This window comes from Lepidothrix coronata, unplaced genomic scaffold, assembly GCF_001604755.1.
Source record: "Lepidothrix coronata isolate B3197 unplaced genomic scaffold, Lepidothrix_coronata-1.0 Scaffold99, whole genome shotgun sequence".
Taxonomy (NCBI): Eukaryota; Metazoa; Chordata; class Aves; order Passeriformes; family Pipridae; genus Lepidothrix; species Lepidothrix coronata.
Genome location: NW_016690279.1, coordinates 978,287 through 1,006,187, shown reverse-complemented (window position 1 = coordinate 1,006,187; position 27,901 = coordinate 978,287). Strand labels below are relative to the sequence as shown.

The window sequence follows — 27,901 nt, the reverse complement described above, 5'->3', positions numbered from 1 at the left end:
AGGCCAGTACAAACACACATTACCTTGGGAAATCACCCACTGAAGTGATGAATTCTCAAACTGCTTCGATTCAATGGTTTTATTTTTCTTAAGAATACTTCCAGAGGACAGAGAAACATGGACATTTTACAAGTCTTCATATTCAGTTCTTTCCCCAGGCCTTTAAGAGAAAAAAACCTGCAAATTGAATCTTTTTAGTAAGTCCCAACACTGCTCTCAGCTCCAGCTGGGAGACAGTCCCTGCCCCAAAGAGCTTCCACTCTTAAGAGATTTATACAAAGGTGAAGGTCACAGGGACAACAGGGAGGAAGGTGACACAGTTTTCATGCTGCTGGTGCCATTCCTGGAGACTGGTACATCTGTTTGTGCTGGCAGTCGGGACGCTGAAGAGATACACAGTGCACAGGGCACAACATGTTCTCTCTGCAGGTGTTTGGAAGGGAGAAGGTAAAGAAGTTCTCAAGAAAGTTTTCGAGGCAGTCCTGTAATGAGGAAGGCATCTGTTCTATGCAGAAGTTTTTGCCTATTTATATACTTTTTTTAAAAAAAGAAAATAAAATAGTTAATATGCCAAAAACATATTATCAAATCAGCTGCCTTACAAAAATAAAATTTTCAAACAATATCTCTCTAAAATAAATATTAATAGGTAAAAATGGAAAATGGAAATAATTAAATACATGTATCAAGCTATTTTGTTAAAACACAAATAAGCATAGTTCCTTACTGAAAAGTAGTCATGGAATCCTGATTAAAGCAGAAACTGTTCAGAGCATCCTTCTCTTCAGTAACATAGGAAGGTGAGTCCCAAGCAGTAAAGAACAGATTCATAAGAAATATATAGGACTGTGTTCGTTATAGGAAAGTACAAAACATTTCCTTCCATACTGAACAACAGAGACTAAACAAACAGTGTTCCAGATATCTCCCTAATGAAATTTACTGATATTGCCAAGCAGTGAGAGACTAGGAATTTTTCTCCTGTAGGAAAAAAAAGAGTAAAGTGAACTTGATTGTTTGGGAATATACATGTTTAGTCTCCTGATTGAACAAAAAATTAATCCTTCTTAAAAATACTGAGCTCCTCTTCCTCCCTGTCCCCAAACAGCAACTCTCATGTGCAGAAACAAGACATTTCAGTCGGAGCTGCCCACGGAAGGACTGCTCAGCACAGGGAATGGGGCAGCTCCACCTCAGGAGGGAGACTTTTACTGCTTGGGAGCACAAGCTGCACCAGTTTGGGATGGTCCAACATGAAATCAATGTTTCCATGGCAGCACCTTGCACCTCCAGGAGTAGTGGATTGCCCTGAGCTCCTGCTGGCAGGAGTCAGGCTCAGTTTTGTTGGTGTAGGTCACAGTGCTCTAGGTAACAGAGGCAGGGTACCCTATTCCCCACACTCATAAGGCAGTTGTACCACTCCAGGAAATCTGTTTCTTTCTTGAAGGTTACAATTTTTTTGTGGTCTTGTATGTCTGCTTAATTTTTAAATTGTTTTTCTACCTATTTAAAAGGAGCAACATGCCCAGATTAACAACAGTGGTCAAGTAGGCAAAGAATAAAATGTCCACAATGCAAGCTCTACGTAGGTTTACAGTGTACTGGTCATGCATAAACCCCTACAGATCCTGGCAGGCATTTAAACATTTAAGTTGGTGGAAGATCAAACTGCTAATGAACTGACTGCTGAATGGACTGTAGCCAGCTTGGAATCACTGGTAGGTTCTGCTTCTGATGTCACAAGACTTAAGCCATGTCAGTGGTCATCTACTTTAGCCCTTTTTGCTTTCAAGGAAAGATGCTGCAAAAGAACAGAAAGTCTGCTTAGCAGGCACACCACGATTAGCAAAAAAAAAAAAAATTAATTAGAATGCTTTCAGTCTTTAATCCCAAATTATATAAATTCTTACACAAATATTCATTCCCAACCTCTGCTTGTTGCTGATACAGCTAAAATAAAGTTATGAAATAAAAATCCACATCTACCTCAAAGTGATGTTCTGGCTTGGTGTAAAATAACATCTTCCAGCACTTCTGCACTAACTGCAAGCAAAGGGACAATTCCCTACTGGAAGCAAGTTGCCAGATGTAAAAATGCACAGAGAGATAGATGTGCTCACAACAATACATCTGCACAAACACCAGGAGCATGCACATGAAGGACAAGACTTTAACTACTGTATCAACTCTGCAGTTACTGGACCTTTGGACCTTTGTGCTTTTAAAGACCTACAGAAATGTGGAATAAAAATATGAAGGAAATTCTGCAAAATTTGGAATGAGAAATAAGTGACTGAGACCAAGATGAAGCTGGAGAAGAACATGTTTTAACACAGAATCCTATTCATTGGGGATTTGGGTTTAACTTGATATAGGAATAAAAACTCTCATATTTGAGGAATCCCTTCCTAGCACAAAGATGTATCCTTCAGTAGAAAAAGGGTCTGAATGTTTATAAACTAACGTAAATCTGTGTGGTTTGCAATGGCTTGCTTATTCAATATTTACATGTATGATTCAAAGCTTTACACAACAGAAACATTTCTAATTTTTAAACATTTTATAATTATAAGGAAACCCAAGCTTTTTGGCTGATATGGATAATTGACCAAATTGGAAAAGACAAATTTCCTCAAAACCAGCAACATCCTCCAGAGCTTCCACTCACTTCAGGATGAAAGCAATGATTAGGTCATACTGCAAACTGAGTTCACCTCTATCAAATCAAAAGAATGGTAATGGTAAAAATTAGGTTCTGATGTAATTTCACAGAATATCCACACAGTTGCAGCACTACCTTGAGAACATGTAAGGTAGGCAATAAATTCAAGACAAGTATTCTTCACTTACAAAAAGGAATCCAAGTTTTATCTGAACAAACCATCAAGTCCCACTTCCCAACACCACCTACCCAAAGGAAAACCTCATCCCAAACTTCAGGCTGTGGAGAGGTCATATCACTGTGGGATGTTGTGTTGTGTATGGGATGTGAATCAAAGGACTAATTATTCCAGGAACAGATTTGATACAGCACTGGCTCATTACCAGGTCCAGTGCATATATTCAAGTGTAAAATGGTTGAAGGCTCAATTTACCAGAGTGGAAATGAACCACTTTGTATCTCTGAGATCTTGTCTGTTGGCTGGATAACAGGGAAAACCTTTCATGCATCAACTTACTATCCTCTTCCTTTAAATTAAAATCAATACAAATGAATGAAGAAATGAACAAAACCAACTTAATTTTTGTCCCATGAAATAGACAACAAAGGAAACATAAACACTTAGAAAGGTCAGATACAAGAGCTGCTGCTGCAGCAGTGGTACCGTTTGGGATTTATGCCGATTCCGTACCGTTCCTTGCTGGTAAAAATGAGGAGCCAGTTCCAGGAGCCAGGCAGATTCCACGGCAGTCACATCTCTCATGTAATATTTAGCAGTCTGTATGACTTCATTGTAGACTACCCTAGGAGGAAGGAGAAAAAATAGTGTTTGCTGTAAAGTAATGAGGGAGAGATGAGCTAGAGCATATTTAGGCAGCTTCACATACGTGCTGCCAGAGGTGGCATTTACAGAGTGTCAAGAGAGTCTTTAAGTTGTAACTCGGCCTCTTACCTCTTTCCCTTTGCTTGGTCAGAGTATTGTCCATTAAGACAACTTTAGATTGTCATGAAAACACTTTCACATACTACCAAGACATATGCATATATGGTATAGAAGAGAGAATATTTCTTATAATGGGGCCAAGGGGGACTCACAACTGATACTTTGGAAGACAGAATATTAATTATTCTGTAATATCATAAGGAAAGATGTCAAAAGCACCAAAATCCTGAGCCCACAACAAGCAGGGCATGAATCCCAGCAGGAGTATCCCTGGCGCCAGTCTGCAGACAAGCAAGATAAGCATTAGAGGGAGAAATCAGCTTTAACTCCTGCCAGAACATCTCCTGGCAAGAGACACAGAAACAGCCAACCATGTGGACTCATCCCTGCTGCCAGCATGAACAGGATACCAGCACAGACAGCCTATTTCTGAGGTCACCCTCAGTAGGGATGGTCCTTTTCCCCAAGGAAGCACAAACCCCCACACTGAAGGGTTAGTCACCAAAGCCAGAAGTCACTATCTGCCTTCTATACGCAGCACAGCTGCAAACACATGAGGTTTGTGGGCTCCTATTAATTGGTATTTTGCTCTCAAAAGCAAAGAGGAGTGAGTCTAAAATTCTCTTTGCCAAATGCAACATGAGACATGCCAACTAATACAACTAAAGAGAAATCTGAGGAAAATAAACCAGAATGAGAACACATTTTTGATACACCTGTAACAGACAGAGAATTGAAGCCCTCCATAGAGGATGGTTGCCCAGGATGCACTAGCACTGACATTCAGGTTGCTAATTACTCCTGTCTTACAAGATGCCACGAGCCATGACACTGGGCCAAGTTTATCCTTCAAAGTCCCAGCAACAGGCAGTGAAGGACAAAAGCCCAAATACTTCAGGCTGATCATGGTGACCTGAAAGTTAGGAACACATTTCTGTGTTTTATCTGAGCATCTCTGACCTGCAAATAGAATGAAAATATCCCAGCTGATGGAAAAGTACAACCATTTCTTTCCTCAATCTGCTGGACAGCCATAACTTTTCACATCGTGCATTTTATGTGTAAGCCCTCTCCCAGCAAGCCATTTGCAATTACTGCAGCACATGTTTGACAGGATATTTCCTTAATAGCCTTAATAAAAGTAAATTAACCCTAGTTCTGTCTAGGTACAGAGACTACTGAAAGAACAATCCGCAGTGCAAGATATGGTGCCCACTAAACAAGGGTCACCTGGCTCTGCTTTCCAAACTCTGCAGGTATTTTTGGCAGTTAAATGTCACTTTATTCCCCTGATTTATTTGGATGCTGCCTACAAAATGTGGCAAAGGAAATGCCAATTGGATTCTCTCTGTGAGAACGGTGACCTTCTACATCTGTTTATCCACTAGTGGAGAGAAGTCATTCAGGAACATGCCTGGATGCTGCCTTAAAACAATGCCCAAACAAGTAAAAGCAGCTTTAACTTACCAGCGTGGAGGTTTCTCTGCATACAGCACTGAGGTGGGGTGGATATGAAGCTCATGGTCATCACGGATAGTCCTTGAAAGCAAGATACTATTTCAGACTGTGCATCTATTTATTGTTTAACGTTTCCCCAGTAAGAATGTCAATAAAAGCAAGAATGAAAGAGCTGGAGTAAATTAATAAGATTTGCATTTAATGAACAGATGAAACCAGGCTTAAATCCTGGCCAAAGGAACAATTGATAATTTAATGTCCTAAAAGAAGTTAGGCCTACATAAAATGAAAAAGTAGCATTTCAGGCATTTATTTACTGTTGCACTGCAACTGTACTTGCTTAAATAAACACAAGCTAATTACTACTAGTAACAGCTTCCCACTATTAATAACTTTAGTTATATTTGCCAAAGAGAAGAGATAAACATTGAAGCTGTTTGCAAATACAAAACTTCAAATATTTAGTAAATCAATTGCCACATGTTTCTAATTGCAAGGGTCTAGAGAAGCATCTGTTTGGTGATTAAATTTAGATTTATTCATCAAAGGAGATTTCCAAGTAATCAACAGTTGTACTGGAACTATATATAGTTACCTGTAAGCTCCAGTAGAGTGGAATTTAGCTGCATTGGCAAAGAATCCAGAAACTATACATCTCAAAACAGGATCTGGATCACCTGAATAGAAGAAATTTTCTGTAAAATGAGTCAATGGAATGGCAGAAATCCCTAAAATACCACTTAATCACCTCAAACAACTTTTCGCAGTGCATCAGACTTTGACAGCAAAGGTGTGAAGGCAGACAAACCCTGCAATCTCATTTGTCTTCAATCTCACAGCAATTTGAAAATTACTACCTAAAAAACTACTGTTGCCACTCCATGCACTTTCACAGTACTTCACCCTGCATGCCAGTGAGTACTAAAGTCTGATTTTTCAGAGGAGTTAGAGATAAGTGCTGAGAACTAGTCATGGCACCTGTGCACACAGTCACTGGAAATCAGTGACTGAACATCATTTTGAACATACCAAAAAATGACTTTTTGAAAAGTCTAAGAGGGAACAGGGGACCTATTTATGACTCTCTTTGGTAAATCACTCCCTTAAATATATAATCAGTGGTTAAAATCTCTTGTTGGAAAACTTAGCTAATGAACATTGGATTAAATTTTAATTGTACAAATATGCTGAAATGCTCTTCTTCAGCCACTTTTAGGAAAAAAAATCTGGATTTAATTAACATTATTTTTAGGCGAGGGAGAAAATACTTCAAGAGTTACTAGAAAAGCAGGAAGCAGACTGACAATTTGGAAACTACCTTCAATATTTATTGAACAATGGGTTAAAAAAAATAATTCACCTTCACTGGACTTCTTTGGCACTTTAAAACGGACCAGAAGCTTTTTCAGTTGCTCTCTTACAACAGAAGCTCTAACAAGCCCTTTGTAGTTCAGAAAGTGATCCTGACACCACTGGGAGCTCTTGCTGTGCTGTACAGTGAGAAGAACAGAAAAACTTGCAGTGGGATACCATCAGCAAAACAAACCCCAACCTCTTTTGGATAGCCTTGCTCTCTTTTAATTCTGCCTCCTACAACATATTTATTGTGTTTTCCCTGAAAATTACCTATTTACATAAGCACCTAACAAGGGTACACAGCACCAATAACTACAAAACACGTTTCAAAAAACTCCTAAATAATAGCAGATCAAACGCTGTGGGGTATTTTCAAACAGATGTGCTTCACTTCTTCATATGTGGTGAAAGAGAACAGCATCAGTTGTTCCATTCATCCTCTCAGATCATAAACCAGTCTGTTTTCAACCTCAAAATGTAAACAGCCTTTTCTGTACACTGGCTTCAATCTTCTCTATGCAAAGAACTGCTTCTCCAGCAGCCATCACTCCATGATCTCTGCATTTGGCTGTTTCTAAGAGAATCACACAGATAAAAAATTTAAGGGGGATCATTTCAGTTGGTGCCTGTCTGGCTGCTTTGTGGCAAGTCATGTTTAAACACTTGAGTGGTTATACTACTTCAACTCAGCACTGCTGCAAATATATTATTATACAATTGCTATATACCAGCAAAATATACTTCTCCCAAATTTGTAGCACTTCAAAACCATTAAGTGAAACCTCAGCTTGATGTAAAACCTTAGGATGAATACATAAGGTCAATGAAAAAGAGGGTATGATGATCAATTAGTTTATTTAGAAAAAAAAAAAAAGATTTAGATTTAGATGCAGTTTATCATCAGTAAAACATGACAAAATATTATATTAGAAATTCGGATACTTGTTTTCCCCAAGCCCTTTCATACATCCCAGTCTCCTTGAAAACAGCTGTCTACCTGTAAGATTTCCACACTGAACCCAAACAAAATTCTCTTTATTCCCTGTTCCGAGGAACTACAGAAGGTCTATGACAAAATAGGACCAGAATTGCTTTTAAAGCAGAACTATCACTTCATAGACTTAGTAAGTCCTCAGCTTTGAGGGTGCTGTGACTCTGAGAACTTCCAGATTCAGAACTGAGAACCTCAAATTCTTCCCATTCCTGCAAATCCACATACACTTGAACTGACTTACTTTGACAAAGGCTTCATAAACATTAAGCATAGTGAGATGATCACCTTCTTCCACAGCAAACTTTCTGTGTTGCCTGGCCTGGAGAAGAATAAACAGAACTTTAGAGGCAGATTTTTGCAAAAATCATGTCCAATATCCTCAGTTCCCATCAGCTCTGTATTTCCTGGTGACTTAAAATTATTACCATCTAGGGCAGTTCCTCCAGGCAACAGCAATATTTCACTAGCCTCCCCTTTATTCAGGAGCACTTCTACAAATAAAATTAGAAAAATTATCTGATAAAGAACCTCCTTTCATTAAAATTAAGCTCCTGCTACCTATTATGAATTTGTTACATCCTACTACTTTCTGTTTTATTCTATTTATTTCTATTTATTATTTGGGGGTTTTTTCCCAAACCCTTACACTGACCAGTATTGGTTTATAACCTTTCCTGTTTCTGGTCCTCAGAAGGAGGTTTTTACCACTAGTAAAGGACTCCAAGATTCCCACTGTTATTTGGTTTCTTCATTTACCTACAATTAATTGGTACAGTTCCAGACCTTGCTTCATTTTCACACAAACTTGCAGTCTCTAACAGGTATCAGGAAACTACTTGGCAGAAATCCAGAAATGTGGAACTAACATACAGAAAATGAGACACAACTGAACTTACAGCTTGGGCTTTTTGATTTGGGGGGATCACAAAGATGTTTTGAATCTGCATCATGGCAGCAATTGTCAAAATCTCCTGGGAGCAGCCAAAATTTCCTGAGGAGGAAAAGGAGAAATTCAGTAAAGGAAATCTTTCATTCAACTCACCCCCATGTAGAATAAAAAGGACAAGAAGCAGAATATTTAAAAGCAAAATACATAAACTCCTGGATTTTTCTTCATAAGATTGAATGTTTTCAATGGAAAACTTAAGAAACAAATGTGTTAGACTTGCTATTTATTAGAGAGGTTCATGAGTTTAACCATTTCTTTTCACTAAGGACCACACCAAGATGAAATAGTTTGTCTTGAATTTAGCAAATGTCTAATACTACACTACAGTTACATGCCTATGAAGAAACTGCCATTGTTTTTTCTCCTACCTGATTCCAGAAGCATCTTTGCAAACATAGGATTCAAAGGAAACTCTGCTATTCTCATTCCCAGAGGCTCTGTTAACCGGCAGTGCATATCCAAACCTGCAGCACATCAATAAATCTGACTGCGACACAGGCAAACTAGCACAGAAAAGCTTCTTGAAGAATTTATTGTGTACTAAAGAGCAGAATTATGAGCTAAACTATCCCAAATGCACCTAAGCGTTGCTGAATGTACACTGCACCAAGCTTAAATGCGGTCCTTGATATCCATTTACTCTCCCACAGGTCACCAGAATTTTTTTCCCAAAATATTTAAACACACAGGTTTCTTAATTTTAACAAAGTTCCACGGTTATTGACAATGATTTAGAAAAACTGCAGTCCAAGTCAATGTCATGTCCAGAAGGGATATTAGCTGTTAGTCTTTTGAAGTATTTAGCAGCATCTCGCTTAATGGGGATGTAAAGCAGAAGGAGAACAGAGGAGAAGGAAAACAGGGATAATTGTGTAACAGGCATTACTGCAGAAACAGGAAGCACTGCCAGGGTAGGTAGTACATGAATCACCTCTACTTAGGTCATGGAGAAAAATAATTTAATATTACCTAAACAAGAGTTTAGTCTGCCTCATGTGTGAACAACCAAACCATCAGGCATGTTCCAGCTGTAACCTTTTCCCTGGAAGTAGTACAGGAGGGAGGCTTGACAGCTTGCTTTGTGATTCCCAGTTCCCACTGAGCAACCCTGCACACTTACCATTCCAGTGGAATGGCTTCCTGCAGTGAAACCCCTGCAGCAAGGGTGACCCATACAAACAGCAGGTCGTATTCTAACTCAGAGCTTTATGCTGAGACTTCGGGGAAAAGCCTTTCCTTTGCAAGAGGACATAAAAATAGAATTTAAAAAAAAGAATACAGACACAGGAATCAATAACAAGGAAAAAAGCTCGCTAAGAAAGGCAGCAAAGAGTAAAAATTGAAAGAGAAAACAGCAAGAAGCCAAGTTGTATGATCTGTGACGTGGAGGCAAACCACAAGGCAAAGGCTACACAAGGAGGGACTAAAAGAGCCCAAGAACAGCACTGCAGGGCACTGCAGGTTGCATAACTAACCACAGCAAAGTGACCTGAGGAAACACAACTGTGCCCATGCATTATATAAACACAGTATTTGTCAGACTATGTGCTGGCAACAAACCCACAGCTGTACTTCAGCTCTGCTTCACAGAGAAAAGCAAAACCACAAATCCAGTCAAGGAATGAGCTCTTCTATAACTCATGTCAGTATATGTGAAACCACAGATACCTCTATCCAGTGTTTACTTTATTATTTGACATGTTATCATCTCACTTATGATAATGTAGTAATTCACTCACCACACCCCTACACTGTTCAACAAAACCTAACAGGCTTTTCATGTCACAGTACTTTCCTCAGAAGCAGGTGCCAAAGGCAGCTTATGTGAAATGATGAACTAATAAATAATAAAAACAAAGTCACAGAAACTGCAAAACTTAAGGTTTATTTGACTACTGCCATATGAGAAGGTTAAGTTCTACCACAATTAATAGCTATTAAAGAATATTAGAATAGGCTGTCCTTCATCTACAGAAAGACACATGCATTCCTAAGTAGGAAAAAGGAGAAATGACCATCTTTTTAACCTTCTACATGTGCATCAAGTCAGAATCCTTTGCCTTCTGCTGAATCCTACAAATGTCAATACAATTTTGCATGAACTACATATATGCACAGATGTCTTTTTAGCAGTGAGCCTGAATGTACACAAAAGGCTTGCAGTGGGTACTAGTTTGGAATACATAAAAATTTCCTTCAAATAATCCTGGAATCAACCACTGTATCCATATATATAAACATATATATATATGAAATTGAAGATCTTAGAAAAAGATATTACAAAGATTTTAATTGAACATGCTCAGGAGAGATTATTCAAGTACTGGGGCACTAAAAATTCGCAAGTAACAACCACTAGTATGTGATGCACTGAGGGATTCAAACACTCCTTTTTAGACTTAGGTAGAGTGGTTGTTTCAGATAAGTGATAACTTACAAACAAATCTTCAACAAAATCATGAACCTGAAATGAAGCTAAAAAAAAATCCACTTTTAAGCTTGCTTATTTAACACTTAAATTACGCTTAAAAGCAATAAACTCCAACTGACAGCTTGGACTTTCAATGGGACATCAAAGGAGGAGAGATACTCCTGATGTAATCAGTTTGCAGCACTGTAAAAATAATCCCTCTAAAAACAGTCATGTGTTTATTCAACACAACTATCTCAGCCTTAAGAGCATCTGCCCTGCACACGTTGGCACCACATTGGCACAACAGGGGCCTGACCCCAAACTGCACATTTACATGTTACTGCAATGCAAATGATGAAATACATGTTCCTACTTGCACAAGAGAAATTTGATTCTCACTGCACCTGCAAATGCTTTGGCAGCTTCACCTCTGCTACTTCCATACAATTTTCATAATAAACCACCAAAAACCTTAAACTTCAGCAAAAACTGAAGAATGAATCCGTGCATCACACACATGCACACGCATTTCTTTCCATCTGAAACACCAACATCAGCATTTCTCTGCTTTGGTACAAAGCTGGGCATCCAAGAGAGTAACAGCTCTGTGAAGAACACTTCTGCCAAAACATCAACCAGCTAATCAGGGAGTTTATTGAACTTTTCTCTCCGTTTCCCTGGGCTGGTTTTGGCACCCTTGCAACATGCTTCTGAGCCACCGTGATGGTCCTTGTTCCCAGCCCAAAAAGGTTGCCAAGAACCAAGTGCCTTAAGTGAAACCCTCCTTTGCAAGTTGGAACTGAACCAGCACAGGGCAAAATCCTGGCCAAGCAGAGTTACAGCTCCATGAGAGCAAGAAGAGAGCAGATTGCCACAAGTTAAAACACAGTATTTGTGAGTGATGTGAAAATAGCCACAAACTTCTGGACGCTTCCAAAACTTACACAATCTCCTTTATGCTGCCTCATGTTTACATTATGGAGCAAATATTGCTAACTTTGAATTAACTACAAGCACAGAGCTAAAGTCAAACAGAGCTTCATTTTGATTACATGGTCTCATGTCAAGGTTCTGGTTTAAGTTCCTTGCATTCAGAAAGTTTAAACAGCTGTCAGAAAACCCCCCAAAATAACAGTTCTTCCTATAAACAAAGTTAGGCAGCATACATCCCACTCACCACAAGTAAAAGGAACTGAAAACTGTGTATAAAAAATATTACTACAGTGTGATTTGAGTGTTAAAAGCATCCAACCACGGCTTAATGAATAAAATCAAAATGAACACACCTAGAATCAAAGACTATCTCAAGTTGGAAGGGACCCACCCATAAGGCTCAAGTCTAACTCCCTGCTCCTGGCAGGACTATCTAAAACTAAACCATACGCCAAGAATGTTGTTCAGACTCTACTGAATTGGAGAAGAAGCTGTGACTAGCAACTCAGAGAACAGAATAAAAAAACTATATTCTATTAAATGGCTAAATAGTAGAAAAGCATTTTAAATTATGCTCCCAGGATCTGTTAGTCTATTTTTCCTTCTTTTCATTAGAAGTTTGTCTGCATCTGTTCACTTGTCCATAACTAAAAAGTTCAATACTAAAACCCGAGCAGAGTCTTTGCAAGATGCATGCATTTAAAGCACAAAATGCCAGCAAGCTGTGCACTGAAACACACACTGTCTGTGAGAAACAGTTCCAATTCATCCAGAGAAAATGTGATGGCTTTAGGAATGATCACGGATTCCTTTTTTAGTGGTTGCATCACGTAATCACAGCTAACAGAATCATAACAGTTTGACTTGCTGGGGGTTTGAACTTTGCCTCAGCTGCAGGACCAACCACATCAACAGTGCTACACTGCAGCAGGTGTAGCTTTACAGCCAAAAGTCATCCTGCATTCAGAGCAGACACAGACTAGAATCCATCTAAAAATTATAAGTAGGTTAGCTCTTAATAACTTTTGTCAGTACCTTCAAAATCATAGCAACCAGAAGGGTTGAAAACTAACACTTGTTTTCCCAAGCCATGGGGAATCAGCCTTTCTATGGGGTTTCATGCACAGTCTCCAGGGACTGGCCTCTCCCAAATTCAAGCATCAGATTTGACTCACAATGTTTAGGCAGAGTTCTACCACATACATCAAGATCAGATAATGAGTGAAAGGTGCTAACAGGAAAATTTACAATAGACACACTACGCTTTCTAAAGTCCCACCAAGGAACAAATGAAGAAGCAATTCTATTAGCCTTGCTAAATCCTGCATTGTTACAAACAATTTGATCTTGAAAGAGCCTTTACTTTCAACCTTTCTTTATTTATAATTGCAAGTGTACATGTTTCCATCAGCAGCACAGTAACATGAAATGAAAGACCACTACACCAAGGGCTTGAATATCTAACATCTTATCTAATTGGATGCAGGTAAATTTAGTGTCTGGTTCCTGTACTGGTCTAATTAGTGTCCAAACTCCCTTTGTATCTTCATACACTCTGTATGGACCAAAGAAACACAAATAGGATCTGCCTGTGAACAAACACCCCCATCAGCTCAGAGCCCTGCTCCTACCAAGGAGTTGGTTCCCCCCCCCGAAATCGTAAGGAAATACACAGAAGATAGCTATAAATACTCATGTACCCAATCTAAACAGTTCAATTCTAGTTTTTACTCTATGCAATACATTTCCAGTTCCTCAAAGAATGTTACTGCTGCCTTTTGATGGCTTACAAGGAAAAGTAAATCCAGAATAGACTGAGGTACACTTTAAAAACCCACCAACAAAAAGCTTCCCCCAGTCAGGGCTGTGTTCCTCTTTTTCAAAGCACAGTGCTCAAATGAAAGCTTGATTAATGCCCATCCAATCACCAAATACAAATTACAATTTTTTCATAACCCCTGTAATAAAACTGCAAATAAAGCAAAGCATAATGTTCTCACCTCCTAAAGCATACAGCAACTCTAAAGCTTGCACCATTGACTGTGCAGGAGGTGGCTGTGAAGAGAAAATGTGCATTTATTAAAGTTATCAGCATAAAACACATGAGTTTTCATAAAAATTCATACATCTTCCTCTTTTACAAAATCCTTGTTTAACTACCAACCTTTCTATTTCTGCAAAGTGAAGAAAGAGCTTTCACTCTCTTCCTTCTTCACAAATTCAGTGCAAAGGGACTATAGCTACAGTTCTACAGAACCTCACAGTTTGTCTTTCTAAGACTTCCCTGACTTCTCAACACTTCTAACAGCAAACTCTGGAACACAAACAGTCATTTTTAAGTTGTCACACAGGTTACTGGCACTACTGATTCCCAGAAGCCCACTTTGCTGCCTGACAGGGGACAGTGAGCTGTGCTTTCCAAATCAGTACAGTGAATAGTTCTCTGGATAATCAGCAAGTCATCCACTGATCTTTCGTCACCCCAAGGAAAGATTACAGAGCCTGGGACTCACTGAAAGGAAGGGGAACCTGAGGACATTGTCGATGCCCAAAGCCTTCAGCTGCAGGATGACGGGTGCCAGGTTACTGCGCTGCATCTCCGGCACCGTGGCCTTGGGCAGCTTCTCAAAGTCCTCCTCTGTTGTGAGAGAAAACAAAGCAACTGGAAACTGAGCTTCAACTCCCACTCTGTGCACTCAACACGACAGAATCAGACCCATTTCAAGTTTAAATTACACACATGAACTCACAAATGAGTACTTAACAAGTGTTAAAAGACGATCTCTAACCCAAAGATGATCTTTTTCCAATTTTATGATTTTATGATACTTTAATTTAAATAGAAATTCAATAGGTTTGGCTACACTGCTCTTTCTGTAGCTGACCCACCCCTATCTCAATATAAAATGCTATAAATTCTTTGCAGAAACCTGGAAATGCTTTATTTCTCTTCTGTGTAATGTTTTTGTCAGAAAATAAAAGGCGGAGTGCAAAATGCTACAAAAAAGGTTTTTTTAAAGAAGGGACACGGACAAGTTCAAAACCAGCATGTTTTCAGTGTAAGGACACTATTTTTGGTAACTACTCAAACAAAAGAAGGTTTAGAATACATATTTAAAATAGAGATTAAGGATTAAAAAAAACATTTTATTTAAGAATGCCTTTTTAAAAGCACATTCACTATAAAGTCTAAGTCTGGAAAAATAATTCTTATAAGGTCAAAAGCCTTTTACCTTCCATTGACTCTTCTGCAGTGAAGAAAAAGGCACATGCTACGTTATTTTCATTTCTACAGAACTCTTTTCTGTCTCTGGTCTATCTCGAACCTTCCCTGAGATAAAGACAGTGTACATTTCTCTGCTGTTTTCCATTCAGTGCACTGTCTTCTCTTTTCTATCTTTCCTCCTTTAAATTGCTCCTTAAAACACTCACTAGACCAGCTCTTGAGCACACAAAAATATCTTCAGTGTAGTCACAGTTTCTCCAGTAAAACACTTACAAAGCTATGTAAGCTTGGGATGTTATCCAGCACACATTGTCTCTTGATTCTTACTCGACACATAAATTAAGACTATAAGTCACGTCTTGGTTTAATGTGGCAACTGCTGGCAAGCATATACACATTTTAAAGGAAAATGCTTGATCTTTCTCAGTCTTAAAGCTCCAGTAGAACTAAAGGGGACCTAAGGCACATAAGCAATGGCAGTGCTCAGCTGCAAAGCCTTTTCTCATCAAACAGCTGAGAACAGACACTTGGACTGCAGCTTTCTGGACACTGCAAGGGGCCAAGAGATTTATTTGTAACAGTAATTTTTGTACAGTGCCAGGGTCATTGATTTAAGGGAAGAATTTGGGGTTGGCTGCTATTCCTAGGAAAAAAAAAGGGACACAAAGAAGTTTTCCCTCAGTTATCTAAGTATTTCCAGAGCCTTTTTGTTATACGCACAGTCTAATGGAGACTTTAGTTAAAGAAAGCATCCCTGGTGAATATTATAAATTGAAGCCACCGCTCAGAAACCAAAAATCATTAAAGAACAAACTTCTTTAAGAGTTGCATTAACATAACAGGTTGCTAATTGCTGACCCTGCTCAATTTGTGCTTCTGATTCATAAAAGGATTCAGTTTCCAATGCTTAGCACATATGAACAATGTATTTCTAAATAAGCCAGAGGAATAACAAAGGGAAATTTCTTTCTCTTGATGAAAGAACAAACACAGTTTAGTTCTCCTTACTCTAACACTAAAATTAAAACCATTGTGACTAAGTTCACCTTCCCTCCCCCTGCCGGCCCTGACCTGTGTACAGGCGGTAGCACTTCCCGGAGCGGTTCCGCCCCGCGCGTCCTGCCCGCTGGTTGGCAGAGGCTTTGGACACGGGCACCACCACCAGGCACTCGATGGCTGTTTTGGGGTTGTAGGCCCGGAGCTTCACAAAGCCACAGTCAATCACAAATGCAATGCCATGAACTGTGATGGAGGTCTCAGCAATGTTGGTGGCGACGATCACCTGCAAACACGGACACAGCGAGGACACTGAACTCCCCAACCTCCATTACACCAGGCCTTTGCACCAGTGCACCAGGGCTCAAATACAAGCCAAGTGAAAGGCCTCAGACATGACAGTTCCACTAAACACTCTAGAGTACAAAAGGATACAGTACAAGAAGCAGAAAGAGCTGTCAGCTTGAAATAAGCCCAGTTTTCACAGCTTCACAATCAGTTTCTTATTCAAATTTATTCTCTCTTCATAAAAAGAACTTGGCAGAGTTTGCAGAGAAAATCATTGGCAGTGTTTGCAGAGAAAAAGATTAACTGACTGTAAATCAAGTGTTCTCATGTAGCAAACTAAAAATATTTTCTTTCTGCTTCTCAGTTATACTGAACTGTTCCTTGTACAATGGAGTGAGGTGGGAGATAGAAAGGGAACAAAGTTGATCAAGCATTCCATGTTCAACATTCCTGCAGAGATTCACTTATAGTTATGTCCTAAAATATTAAAAATAATTGTTCCCAGACTGTGAAATTTAATTCTTATTTCACCTAAAATTAAGAAGTAGATCTTGAAAGTTAATTGACTTATGTCATATCCTGGAGAGAAAAGAAGTATTTATACTCAATATTCTCCCATGCCAGATGAACAATTTCACTTGTCAGCCTCCAGCAGGTATAAGAATTTTATCAAGTCACCCCAGTGTAGTTTTGTCAGCTTATTTCAGCCCCAACACAGGCCCTGCCTAAGCAGAAAGCACTAATCATACCCAATTATACACTCCTGTGACATTAAATGTCCAAACAAGACTTGCAGAAGTCAAAACAAAGCTTTTTTTCTACTAAAATCAAGTTTTATCTTGTTTCTTAGGTGAAACTACGGCACTTACCTGCTCTGGCACTAAATCTTCCATTACTGGTGGAAAACAGCCACAGACTTTTAGATCACAAAAAAGATACAAAAAGGTAAAAGCAAAGGAGTTCAGAGTGTAAGAAGATGCAACTGGATGAAGACAACTACAAAGTTGTATGAAGACACTTAAAAATTGCGAAGTTGATGAGGTAGACGGGAGACTTGGAGCTGACGTGTAGGAGTGATCAAATATGAAAAGGGAAGCCAGGGAACGTGTTCTTCGTTCACCAGCTTGAAAACTGACAGGCAGTGTTGGGAGATGCAGAAAGTCTCCCTCAATAAGCATTTGCGATAGTCCCATGATGTGAACCTGATAAATCCAATCTGTGTGACGCAGACACCCTTCTGGGTGGTAGAAACTGAGACACAACAATAGCCTCACCTTCCTGACAGTGTGAGGGACTCTCTCAAACACTTTCATTTGCTCAGGAGAAGGCAGCCCAGCATACATGGGGAGAACACGGAGGTGTTTTTTCATTCCAGTGCGAGCAAGGGCCCGAGCCTGTTCTATGAGCATGGAAACAACAGTCTCCACTTCCTCCTAGAGTCAGAGCAGCACAGGGCACAGAAAGAGAGAGGTTTCACTTTAATATTCACATAGCTATCACCTAAATACACAAAAATACTATTATTTTACTTGTCCAAACTCCAGGATTTGACTAGCTCCTTCAATGTTTAAATGTTCTTACATAAATTGCTATTCATATTAAATATACCTATATATAAATACTTACGGGTTTTGTTATTTGAGACAATGTCACACCACAAATACATGAGCAAAATCACAAGGGGAGGATTGAACAAAGTTCAGGAGAAAGCAGGTATATTTTCCTGTCTATCTCACAATGCAGAATGCTGTGGGACTGGATCAGGAATGACACAGGAACAGCACTGACACCTATTGCTCAGCTTCACATTTAATCTCAACTGTGGCATCTCACTCTTTAACACATACAACAAAATGTTCAAACATGAGGTATCAAATTCATTCTTCCAAAGTTAAATCAATAATGGGAATAAGGACTTTCTTTTGAAAATATGCAAGATGGTTTTGAAACTCTTCAAGGTGTCTCCTCACTGGAAAAATGATAAGTTACCTCCCATTCGCTCTTTTCAGCTGCAAAGTGAGCTGACAAGCATAAATAGAGCAGAAGAAACCAGTAAATTTTTATCTCATAGCAATTTGTTTTCCTGTCAAACATTTCAGATGCTAAGCCTAACAAATGTAAATTCCATTTGCTTTAACTATTAATGATAACTCACTGTCAATTTAACAGCTGTGTATGTGTGACTGGCACCAACAAACCATACACTGCTCCACTCAGTGACAAGGCTGAAAAAATACAGCATTAAATGAGAAAAACTATCATCCATCACTAGCTTTGATAAATTTAGGCCATACTTTTTCTGTAAGTCTTTGGGACTCATCTAATATTGCCCCCATCAATACAGAAATGTTTGTCATCTTTACCAAGATTAAAGTAAGCACCACTAAGGAAAGCAGGAGACTGAGGAGGCTTCACAAAGCCCACAGTACAGCACAGTAAAACAAGAAAGAATTGATGATGTCTATACCTGGCCAGTTAAAAATGCCAGGATATCACCATCATTCTCCATCTGGTGAATTTTCATCGTAGTTTCCACAGTTGATTTTATATAGTCTGGAACAGGGCTACAGGGAGAGAAAACAGCAGAGACATGAGCAGAAAAGTGGGTACATACTTCTTCCCTCCAAAAAGACCAGAGCAGCTTTGGACACCAGACATCACCCACACCACATTTAGCTCATGGTGCATCCTTGGCAACCAGCCTTCAGCAACTGATTTACTTCTTTTATACCACAGCAAGCTTTAAAACGTGTCTCCTGGTATGAGCCATATCCAAATGTTTCCCAAATTGAATTGTATGCCTTCATTACGACTGGTCTGGGAATTTCTGAGCTCTAACCCAGACAAAACGATACCACAGTTGCATCTCCCCACTGACAAGATCAGACAGGAACACACCTCTGTAGGTAAAAGATGTCCACTGGAAATGTCCTCCCCTCCACAGTAAGGATCACACTGGTATCTTTGCTTGGGTCACTGGTATCATTTTGATTAAAGAAATCCCTGAATTTCTGTGTTAAAATAAAAACAAAACCACTTCTAGTTTGATAATTGGAGGAATTGACAGAGAAACCTAAAGCCATGAAGCAGTTAAATTACTACTTGGATGTTTACTTCATAAATTTGACAGTACCAACTAAAAAATGTGAAAGGTTGATTTTTTTGCCTTCTATTCTCCCTGGGGTTCAGGTGTATAGAATAAATACAGTCTTGCATGTTTATTACTTTGAAAAGCAAAAATCCAAATCTTGTTGGATCTATCACATTAACAAAGTCAAAGCTAAGAAGAACTTAAATGATTGGTGAGAAAAGTTTTGGGTAGGGCTTGTATAGTCTCATCCATTTTTGGCTGAATGATTTTCCAGCTCTTACTGAACACCAAGATGTCCCTTAGTAAAAGCAGAGTTAGGCAGATTTACATAAGTTTTTGATTTTTCTATTTATTTTCTGAGACACCTTCATAAATTTAGATTTATTGCCATGAAGTATTTTCAATAAATAACAGCAAAAGAATGAACTTAAGTACACAAATAATTCATCTCAACTTTTACAACTGCTATAGAGATAACCATAAACTTTCTGTATTAAACAAATGTTTATATGGTCACACCAATCATTTTGCTCCTTTTAACTTACTTTCATGTTAACTGTAAATTATTTGAAAGGTGATTTCTGGCAGTTAAAATTTTGCATTATAATGCAAAGCACAACATATTATCAACATTTATGGCATATGGTACTTGCCACTTAAGGAAATCTCAGGGTACCTACATCTTCAGTGCTATATGCACTCTCACCACCACATCTCATTAAGGACAGCAGAGTTAGGAGAAGTATGGAAAAAAGGAACGGATGTGAAAGAGGAGATGGAGTAGCTGCCTTATGAGGAGAGACTGAAAAGGCTGGGGCTGTGCTTGGGGATCAGAAGGTTGAGAAGACACACAGCAGAGGTTTACAGAATCAAAGGTGACAAACTAAATGTAAAACTGGGGTTTGGGGTGGTTTTTTTTTTTAAAACACAAATCCCACACTACTAGAACTAGGAGATCCTTGATGATACTAGCAGGTTTGAAAGAAATTAAATAAAGTACTTCATTAGACAGCAGGTGGCAAACTTCTGAAAACTGCTCTCACATGGTGTCCTGGAGACTTAGAGCTCCATGGAGCAGAAGCAAAGACAAATTAGCAAACAGCAGGTCCATAAACACATACTAGAAGCAAACAGCAGGAGTATGTTGTCTAATATCACTATTACAACCACTGCAGATGCTGAGGCAGCTCAGAGAGAACAGACCCACCGCAGGTGCACAGGCTCGTGTGCTCTCCCTGAACAGCAGCTCCTGTTGTTGCTGCTGCGACAGACAGAACACAGGGCTGGATGAAACACTGCTCAGATGTAAGAGAATTCTTCTTCTGTTCACACTCAAAATTAAATTAACGATGTTTTTAGTACGTTACTTAAGTTTCTACAGGCTACAAGCCAGTCAGAGAACTAGTAAGATCTCAGTGAAATTAAATCTACTCATTTATCACTTATTTTTACTGGTCTGTGGTCACTCGAATCCGAACTAAACTGATGTCAAGATTAAGCCAAGAGAACATCTTTTTATACACCACTACCACCACAAAAAAAGGAGGTATCAACATATGAAAAGCAGATTCATATTTAAACTCAATTCCAGGTTTGCTAATAAATGAAAATCAAACACAGCAATTTAACCACAGCAGGGCTTTTTCCTGCACTCCTTCCTCTCCAATTCACAGTGATGCTTCACAAGCAGCACAGAGAACAGAAAGCAGTGGAGATGCCATTTAAGTGGAGATGTCACTTCATTTCACACCAAATCCATAAGCTGTACCTCTGCATCCAAGGTGGCTGAAGCCACAATGAGTCGAAGATCCCCACGCTTCTTCTGAACCTGGGACAGAGACCAACAACAACCAGAATCAAAACTATTTTCTAAGACACAAGGCTAGAACCAAGTTTTAGAGCATCCAGATTATCAGAAACTTTTTGTAAAAATACTTGGAAATTACAAGACAGCTGATGAATGAAGCACCCATATCACCCCATAGACCTAAAAACCTGATCACTGTTTGGAGTTTTATATTTTCATTTTAAAGGAATTCAGTCTGTTATCATTATAATTTACTCTAAAATTCTGGTGGAAGTCAGATCTTTAGTAGATTGAAAGTTGGCAACAATCCCCTATCAGATCACTTCACATGATCAGCAGCAGCAGAATGAACACTGTCTTTCTGGTATCATCATCTAAGGAGAGATTTCAGCATCAGGGGGAGGACACCGAGGATCCTGAGTGGACATGTACAATAGGCTGCAGGATAAATGAGGAAGTAGCAATCACTCTCCCTCAAATGGATTCACTTATTAGCCATCAGGATCAGAAGTTTCATGAAAAGTATGAAAATTAAAACAGTTACAGAGAACTGTATTAAAATTAAAGAATAAAAATTACAGAGAACTGTGAATTAAAAGAGAATAACCTTTTTTAGTAAGCCAATGGCAATATCTGTATAAAGAGTCCTTTCATGAGCTTCATCCAGCATGAGGACACTGTGAATAAAGCAGAAAGATAAGATTTTGGAAATTATTTGATTGACACTAGAATCAGTGTCTTCCTATCTTCTAGAAATACCATTATTTGAAATCTGCTGGTGGACTACTACTGTTCAAATCCACTTAAAAAGCTGGAAGTTAAAAAGACTTGCAGCAATGAAACAGGGAGAAAAATGTAGATAACAGCACATGGTACATACACACTGCTCTTTAGTTTTTGGAAAGAGGTAGGAAAAAAAAATGTCTATGTTTACTGTACTGCATCAGTTTTCTAGATACCAGAAAAGCCTGGGTTTTTTGTTGATTTTTAAAAATTTGTTAGCATCAGAAAGAAAAAGTGAATTTAGAACTATCAAATTAAGCAATGCAGGCTCCATGAGGCCCATTTAGCTTTTGTTCCAAAAACACAGCATAAGATCCTACTGGGTTTGGTGCTACAATGATCAACTGATTTTCAAACAGTCTTTACAACATAAAAAGTCAAACATCTACAATAATTTTCACATTTTGAGGTATTTAATAGCCACTAATAATCTATAATAACCACTATAATAACAGCTAAAAGAATGCAGCTGTTTACCAAATTACACTTCAGCAAGCATTCATGTTTCCTTACCTGTATCTTGTTAATAAAGGATCAGCCATCATCTCCCTCACCAGCATACCATCAGTTAGAAACTAAAAGTGAATACAAAGAAAAATGTAAAAAAAAAATCCCTCTTCGGTAGCCTTGATCAGCCATGTGAGTTTTAAAGATGATTTTCTTGGGTTTTGCCTAAATTTTTCCTTGCCTTTAATTTTCTTATGTTCTATTAAATTGATTCGTTTTCAGCTATGGAAGCCAAATATGTATTTCTGAGTGCTAACACAGAGATAAGCAGAGTGATTGCTTTTTAATCAGTATGGAATTTCTGAAGTTAGTTATTTTTGTTCTTAAAAATAAATCAGATTGACAGCACTGGATGGCAATAGAAGTTTCTTCACTCTTGTCTGTACCTGGCTAAACCTGCTCCATCAGTAACATCCTGTGTGCCAACCACACCAAATTATCTCAGTTAGCCTACTCATCTTGGGTTTTATCTGTGCTTTTAATCCAAATCTATTTTTAGGGTGGGGAGGATACTTTTTATCTGTGATTCATTGCAGTCTTTCACTATGCCCTTGAGTGATGTGCAGGTCACACCAGCACAGAACCAACAGTTGGCCATACCTTGAAAATGCCTTTTAGATGGTGCTTGTCAGACCAGCAGAATAGAACATGTACTCACTTTATTAAGGTTTGGACAGCCACAGTCATTTCAAGCACACTTTTAGGGTACCCAGCTGGAAAGCTGAAATGCTACCTATTCTCTTGACTGGGCATCACAAAGTTCTCATTAATTTTGCAAAAGTACTTGAAGAGTTTCAGCCAAACCTCTCAGAGCAACCACACACTGTTCATGTTTCACCTTAATTCTTGTAGCCTGTGGATCTGTGCAGTCATCAAACCGAATGCAATATCCAACTTCATGTCCCAGCACTGCACCTCTTTCATCAGCAACTCGGCCTGCAACCTGAGAGAAGAGGTTATTATAAACAAGCTACGAAGACATCTAAATACAAAATAAAACTTCACAATACATAGATTAATCCCAGCAGAATTCCAAGAACAAGCTACTTTCAGTTGAGTGACACTCTAAGCCATATGAACAGGGAGTGAATTCATTACTTCACTTGGAATCTTATCACTCCATCACTTTCAGCCCAAGAATTCAGGATAACTGTCAGCCTGGGTAACACAAGCAAAAGTTCAGGAATTTCTAAACTATGCCTTATACCTTTGCAATGACCTATCTTTGTTTCTGACAACCCCCATGGGAGAGCAGATAAGTCTCCTATGAAGATGAAAGATCACCTTCAGTTCAAGATAAAGCAATAAATCATCAACTATATTTCTCATCTCCCTGCAACAGCCAGAGTCCAGGCTGTTTGCAACAACATTCTTAAAGAATAATCCTACTGTGTCTATATACTAAGCCTGAATTGAATAATCTTTTTATTTCAGACTTAAAAATAATGTGTAAGATATGAAAGGGAAAAGAGAGTTGAGTTTGCTGTGAGAAGTCATTTCCAGCACACACAACATCTCCTGTAGAACTGTGCTCTGTCAGCTGGATGTCCTATGAAGGAGAAAAGGGAGGACACTGCAGGCAGACTGAAAGCACAAGATGCAGAGCACTGCTAGAGAGTGTTCCTTTAACCATGTTGGATCTGGTCAAAAAATACAGGATGATTTAAAACGGCAAATTGTACAGCTGCTCAATCTACTACATTTTTACCAGAGGCAGAAGCTGATTTGTTGCAGATACACTTTATTATATTCTAAAGAACAGGCAAAATGAGAGGTTCAGGATGGCACCTCAGTTCTGTGTACAAAAAGAACACTGCAGCAGAAACTTCATCCACAAAGTCAGTGTCTGGCAGCAGTTATGAAGACAAGGAGCACTGGATGCAGACTATTAGCAGAGAGAACAAGTCACTGCCCTCAGCATCTCCTCCTTCTCCAAGCACATCCAGCTGACATTATGCTCTCCAAGACATACCACGTATATGCAAAGATTTCTCACAATAAAACTGTTTCTTTTTTGCCCAACACTTTTACAAGGGGAAAGAGAAAAATCCACACCCCGCAAACCCAGCAAAAACCACAGAACAAAGATTAAAAAAACTATGATTTGCTAGGTACACAACCCCTTCTTTCTTCCACTGGTACGTTACTTCACACAGCTTTGCATCACTGCTTCACCTTGCAAAAGAAGATAGGGGTCACACAAGCACAGTTCTAGTCCCAAATCAATAACAGCTCAGCCCTGTGCAGCCCTAATTTCCATACACAGTTCTGCTGACATCACTCAATTTTACTTCAAAGCTTCTACATCTGCAATTCTGGACTTGGAATGTTTGGCAAGGCCCACTAATCAGGTTGCATTTAGAGTATAACACCAGCAACTCTGTGAGGAAGATAAGCAGAAGAGTCTATTCATTCAGGACCTCATGCAGTTGTGATTCCTGCTATTCAGCAAAACCAAATAAACTGGAGGTTACAATGAACAACACAGTGGGAAAATCTGGACACTCACTGAAACAGCAGCAACCCGACGAGGTTGTGTCACTCCAACAATTCTTCCTTCAGCTGTCCAGCCAGCTTCTGCCAGGTACTGCAACAAACAGTGGGGGTAAGAAAGGCACTGCTCATGGTGTGGATACAACAAGGTGTTAGTTCTCCACACTATGTGCTTCTTCCTGGTCCTGTTTATTATTTCATGTAAAATCCCCTGGGAGAATACCTGATTTTACCAAGCTAAACAGACACTTACCTGTGGAATCTGCGTTGATTTCCCACAACCTGTTTCCCCAATAAGCACCAGAGTCTGATAGTTCTCCACTAGGTAAAGTATATGATTTCTTAGCTGAAAGAGATGACATTTCAACATAAAAAACCAGTATAAAAATAAGAAAATGATTAAAATTACAATATTTATATATCTAACAGACACAGTAACTTCCTTTTACATGGAGCTCACTGCCAAAAGCTAAATAGTCCTTTAAAATCTATAAATGGCATGTACAATATTTAGTAAATAATATACATCAACAAAGCCCTTAAAACTGTCAGTTACAGTTGTCAAACAGAACGATCAGTTCCACCAGAGAGCATAAAATTATGGTCATAAAATTATTATTTTATGTGATTCTATTCTGCTCTTTCAAAATAAAGATGTAAGAGCCAGACATCATACAGCAGATTCAATAAACCAAAAAGAACTCCTGTACCTTAAAAACAGGCAGCTTTTGTCTTTGCTGTTCAATAGAAAGGGATGCATAAGGATTATAGATGATGGTCACGGCACTGCTCTCAGCAGGGCTCTGTCTCTCCTCTGACACACCGACACCAGGGCCTTCCGTGCCTACATGGCAGAAGTAAATTTTAACTGGAAGAAAACACTTCTGTTTACTGCATCACAATACAGCCAAAATAAACATGTTTCTTACAAGGAGGAATCATAGGTGGCAGCACAAAAAAAACCCAATCTTTCTATTTAAAAGAAACAGGAGGAAAAAAAGCACATAAGTAAAATATAGAGCAAGATCTTCGGAACTTTCTTCTTTTTCTGTGCAACAGTTCAGATATACCTTCAATATCCTTCTCAGAAGTATGTCCATGGATTTTAAGCCTGTCAGACATGTAACAGAACTTCCCTTGACTAACATCAATTGCATAAACATTCAGCCTTGCCCACTTGTGGGATAAGTCCCTCACTTCAGCTCTGAATTTACCTCAGGCACTGAAACCTGATTTGTTCCTGCTGCAGGTTATCTTAAAACTATTGACAGCTGAAAATGCTGAATCATGAAAGTGAACAAGAAACAAAAACTCATCTCAATAAGAACGTGTCATCTTCAACTGCAGATTCAACTGAGAAAGTCTGAGAGCAAAGAGAAAGATTCCCCAGTTTTGCAGGATTTGCTTACTTGGGCTTCTCCAACTGCTTAAAAACAGTTAGTCCCTATTCAGAGCTGCCAAGCAGTTTTATAGCAAGCTGATCCAATTTTAAGAGTGATTAGCAATGATTCCAATAACTGTTCACTCCCCAGGACAGATGGGGAAGTTAAGAGCCAAGGACTTGAATATGTGGATCTTGACAAATCAATTAAGTTAACAGATATTGCTTCTCATCACCCACTGGTTTTCTTTCACAGCCTTTTCTGTGTTTTTTTAAATACACCACTGTCAGCATATTACTATATATATATAGTATATATACATATATTATCATAATACTCAAATAATTAAGAAGGTGTTTGCTAAACTAATCTTGCCTCTAGAAAAGCTTTGAGGTGACCAATTTAAAAAAGTTACCAGACTCAGACCCATTAAGCTCCCCTGTGGGATAAGGGGAATGCATAGAGCTGCCCAAATCCTGAGGGAATGATCACTGACTCATGGCCCAGCAGAGGCTGGCAGGGACCTCTGGAGACCTTCTGGGCTTGGGTCTTGACCTTGCTTACCACAGGGTCACTTACACGGAATGCTCAGGTCCTCCTTCAGTGGGGTTGGAGACCTCCCAACCTGCCTGACTGCTTGTTCCAGAACCTGGCCACACAAGAGGTTTTTCTCCTGTTTAAGCTGACTTTCCTCTATTTCAGTTTAAGCGCTACCAAGAACAGTCTGGCTCCACCTTCTTTACACCCCCCATCAGGTATTTATATACACTGAAAAGATCCTCCTGAGACTACTCTTCTCCAAGCTGCACAGTCCCAGCTCCCTCAGTCTCCCATTGCACGTTGCACACTCCATTCTCTCAACTATCTTCACGGCCCTTCACTTTTTGTCTCTCCTTCTGCCAGTCCATGTCCTCCCGAGCCCACCTACCGTTCCTTGTAATGGCCTTCCCGGTGCTGAGGGGAATGATCACCTAATCTGAGTCTCTCCTGTCTCAGCTTAAGGCCATTTCCCCTTGTCCTCTTACTGCAGGCACGACAGACGAGATCGGCCCCCACCCCTCTACAACCTTCTTTCAGGTAGTTGTAGAGAGCGATGAGGTCCCCTTGAACCTCCTTTTCTCGACACTAAACAAACCCAACTCCTTCAGCCGCTCCTCATAAAACACATTCTCTACTCCTTTCACAAGTCTTGATGCCCTTCGCTGGACACGCTCCATCAACCCCAAAGAGCCGAGAGGGGCTACGCCGCCCGCTTTCGCGGCGGGCCGGCGGAACGGGGCTGTCCCCGCACCCCTCACACCACGGCCAGCCCGGCCCGGGGCTCTGTCCCCCGCGCCCCTCACACCACGGCCGGCCCGGCCCGGGGCTCTGTCCCCCGCACCCCTCACACCACGGCCAGCCCGGCCCGGGGCTCTGTCCCCCGCACCCCTCACACCACGGCCAGCCCGGCCCGGGGCTCTGTCCCCCGCACCCCTCACCCGGCTTCCAAAACTTCACCGGGCCCACGGGCGCCGCCATCTTGGGGTGAGAGGGCGGCCGGAAGCGGCGCGCGGGGCCCACGTGACGCTCCCAGTTGCCATGGCGACACACGCCCCCGGTCCCTCACGAGGCCCCTCCCAC

At 39.8% G+C, this 27,901-nt stretch overlaps 1 protein-coding gene across 3 annotated transcripts; it reads right to left on the bottom strand.

Moving 5' to 3' along the window:
• Window positions 1–68: 68 nt before the first annotated feature.
• On the bottom strand, window positions 69–27,828 carry DHX35 (DEAH-box helicase 35). 3 transcript variants are annotated; one of them, XR_001876140.1, is made up of 23 exons: window positions 27,760–27,828; window positions 25,610–25,743; window positions 25,153–25,245; window positions 24,916–24,993; window positions 23,245–23,349; window positions 22,413–22,474; window positions 21,724–21,793; window positions 21,078–21,137; window positions 19,117–19,229; window positions 18,686–18,782; window positions 17,493–17,651; window positions 16,006–16,216; window positions 14,222–14,346; window positions 13,709–13,763; window positions 8,731–8,826; window positions 8,310–8,404; window positions 7,655–7,732; window positions 6,424–6,553; window positions 5,659–5,740; window positions 5,073–5,144; window positions 3,327–3,465; window positions 728–1,801; window positions 376–482 (listed from the first exon to the last, which is right to left on the bottom strand). XR_001876140.1 is itself a non-coding variant. In XM_017822713.1 (22 exons), exons 1-22 carry the CDS (start codon window positions 27,797–27,799, stop codon window positions 1,757–1,759), a joined length of 2,139 nt encoding a protein of 712 aa, XP_017678202.1. In that variant the 5' UTR covers window positions 27,800–27,828; the 3' UTR covers window positions 69–1,756. The 3 variants fall into 3 exon arrangements, 2 of the variants coding, with proteins under 2 accessions (XP_017678202.1, XP_017678203.1); XM_017822713.1 differs by having other exon boundaries at window positions 69–1,801; XM_017822714.1 differs by having other exon boundaries at window positions 69–1,801; window positions 3,354–3,465.
• Window positions 27,829–27,901: the final 73 nt, after the last annotated feature.

What these genes read in the sequence shown, in the direction of transcription:
- DHX35 (XM_017822713.1), bottom strand. Translation starts at nt 27,799, where the DNA reads ATGGCGGCGCCCGTGGGCCCGGTGAAGTTTTGGAAGCCGG. An exon ending in GTTGCTGTATGCTTTAGGAG is followed by an intron (nt 8,827 to 13,708) that starts GTGAGAACATTA and finishes GATGTGCTGCAG; the next exon opens with GTTTGGATATGCACTGCCGG. An exon ending in GCAGAGAAACCTCCACGCTG is followed by an intron (nt 3,466 to 5,072) that starts GTAAGTTAAAGC and finishes CCTTCCTCCTAG; the next exon opens with GGTAGTCTACAATGAAGTCA.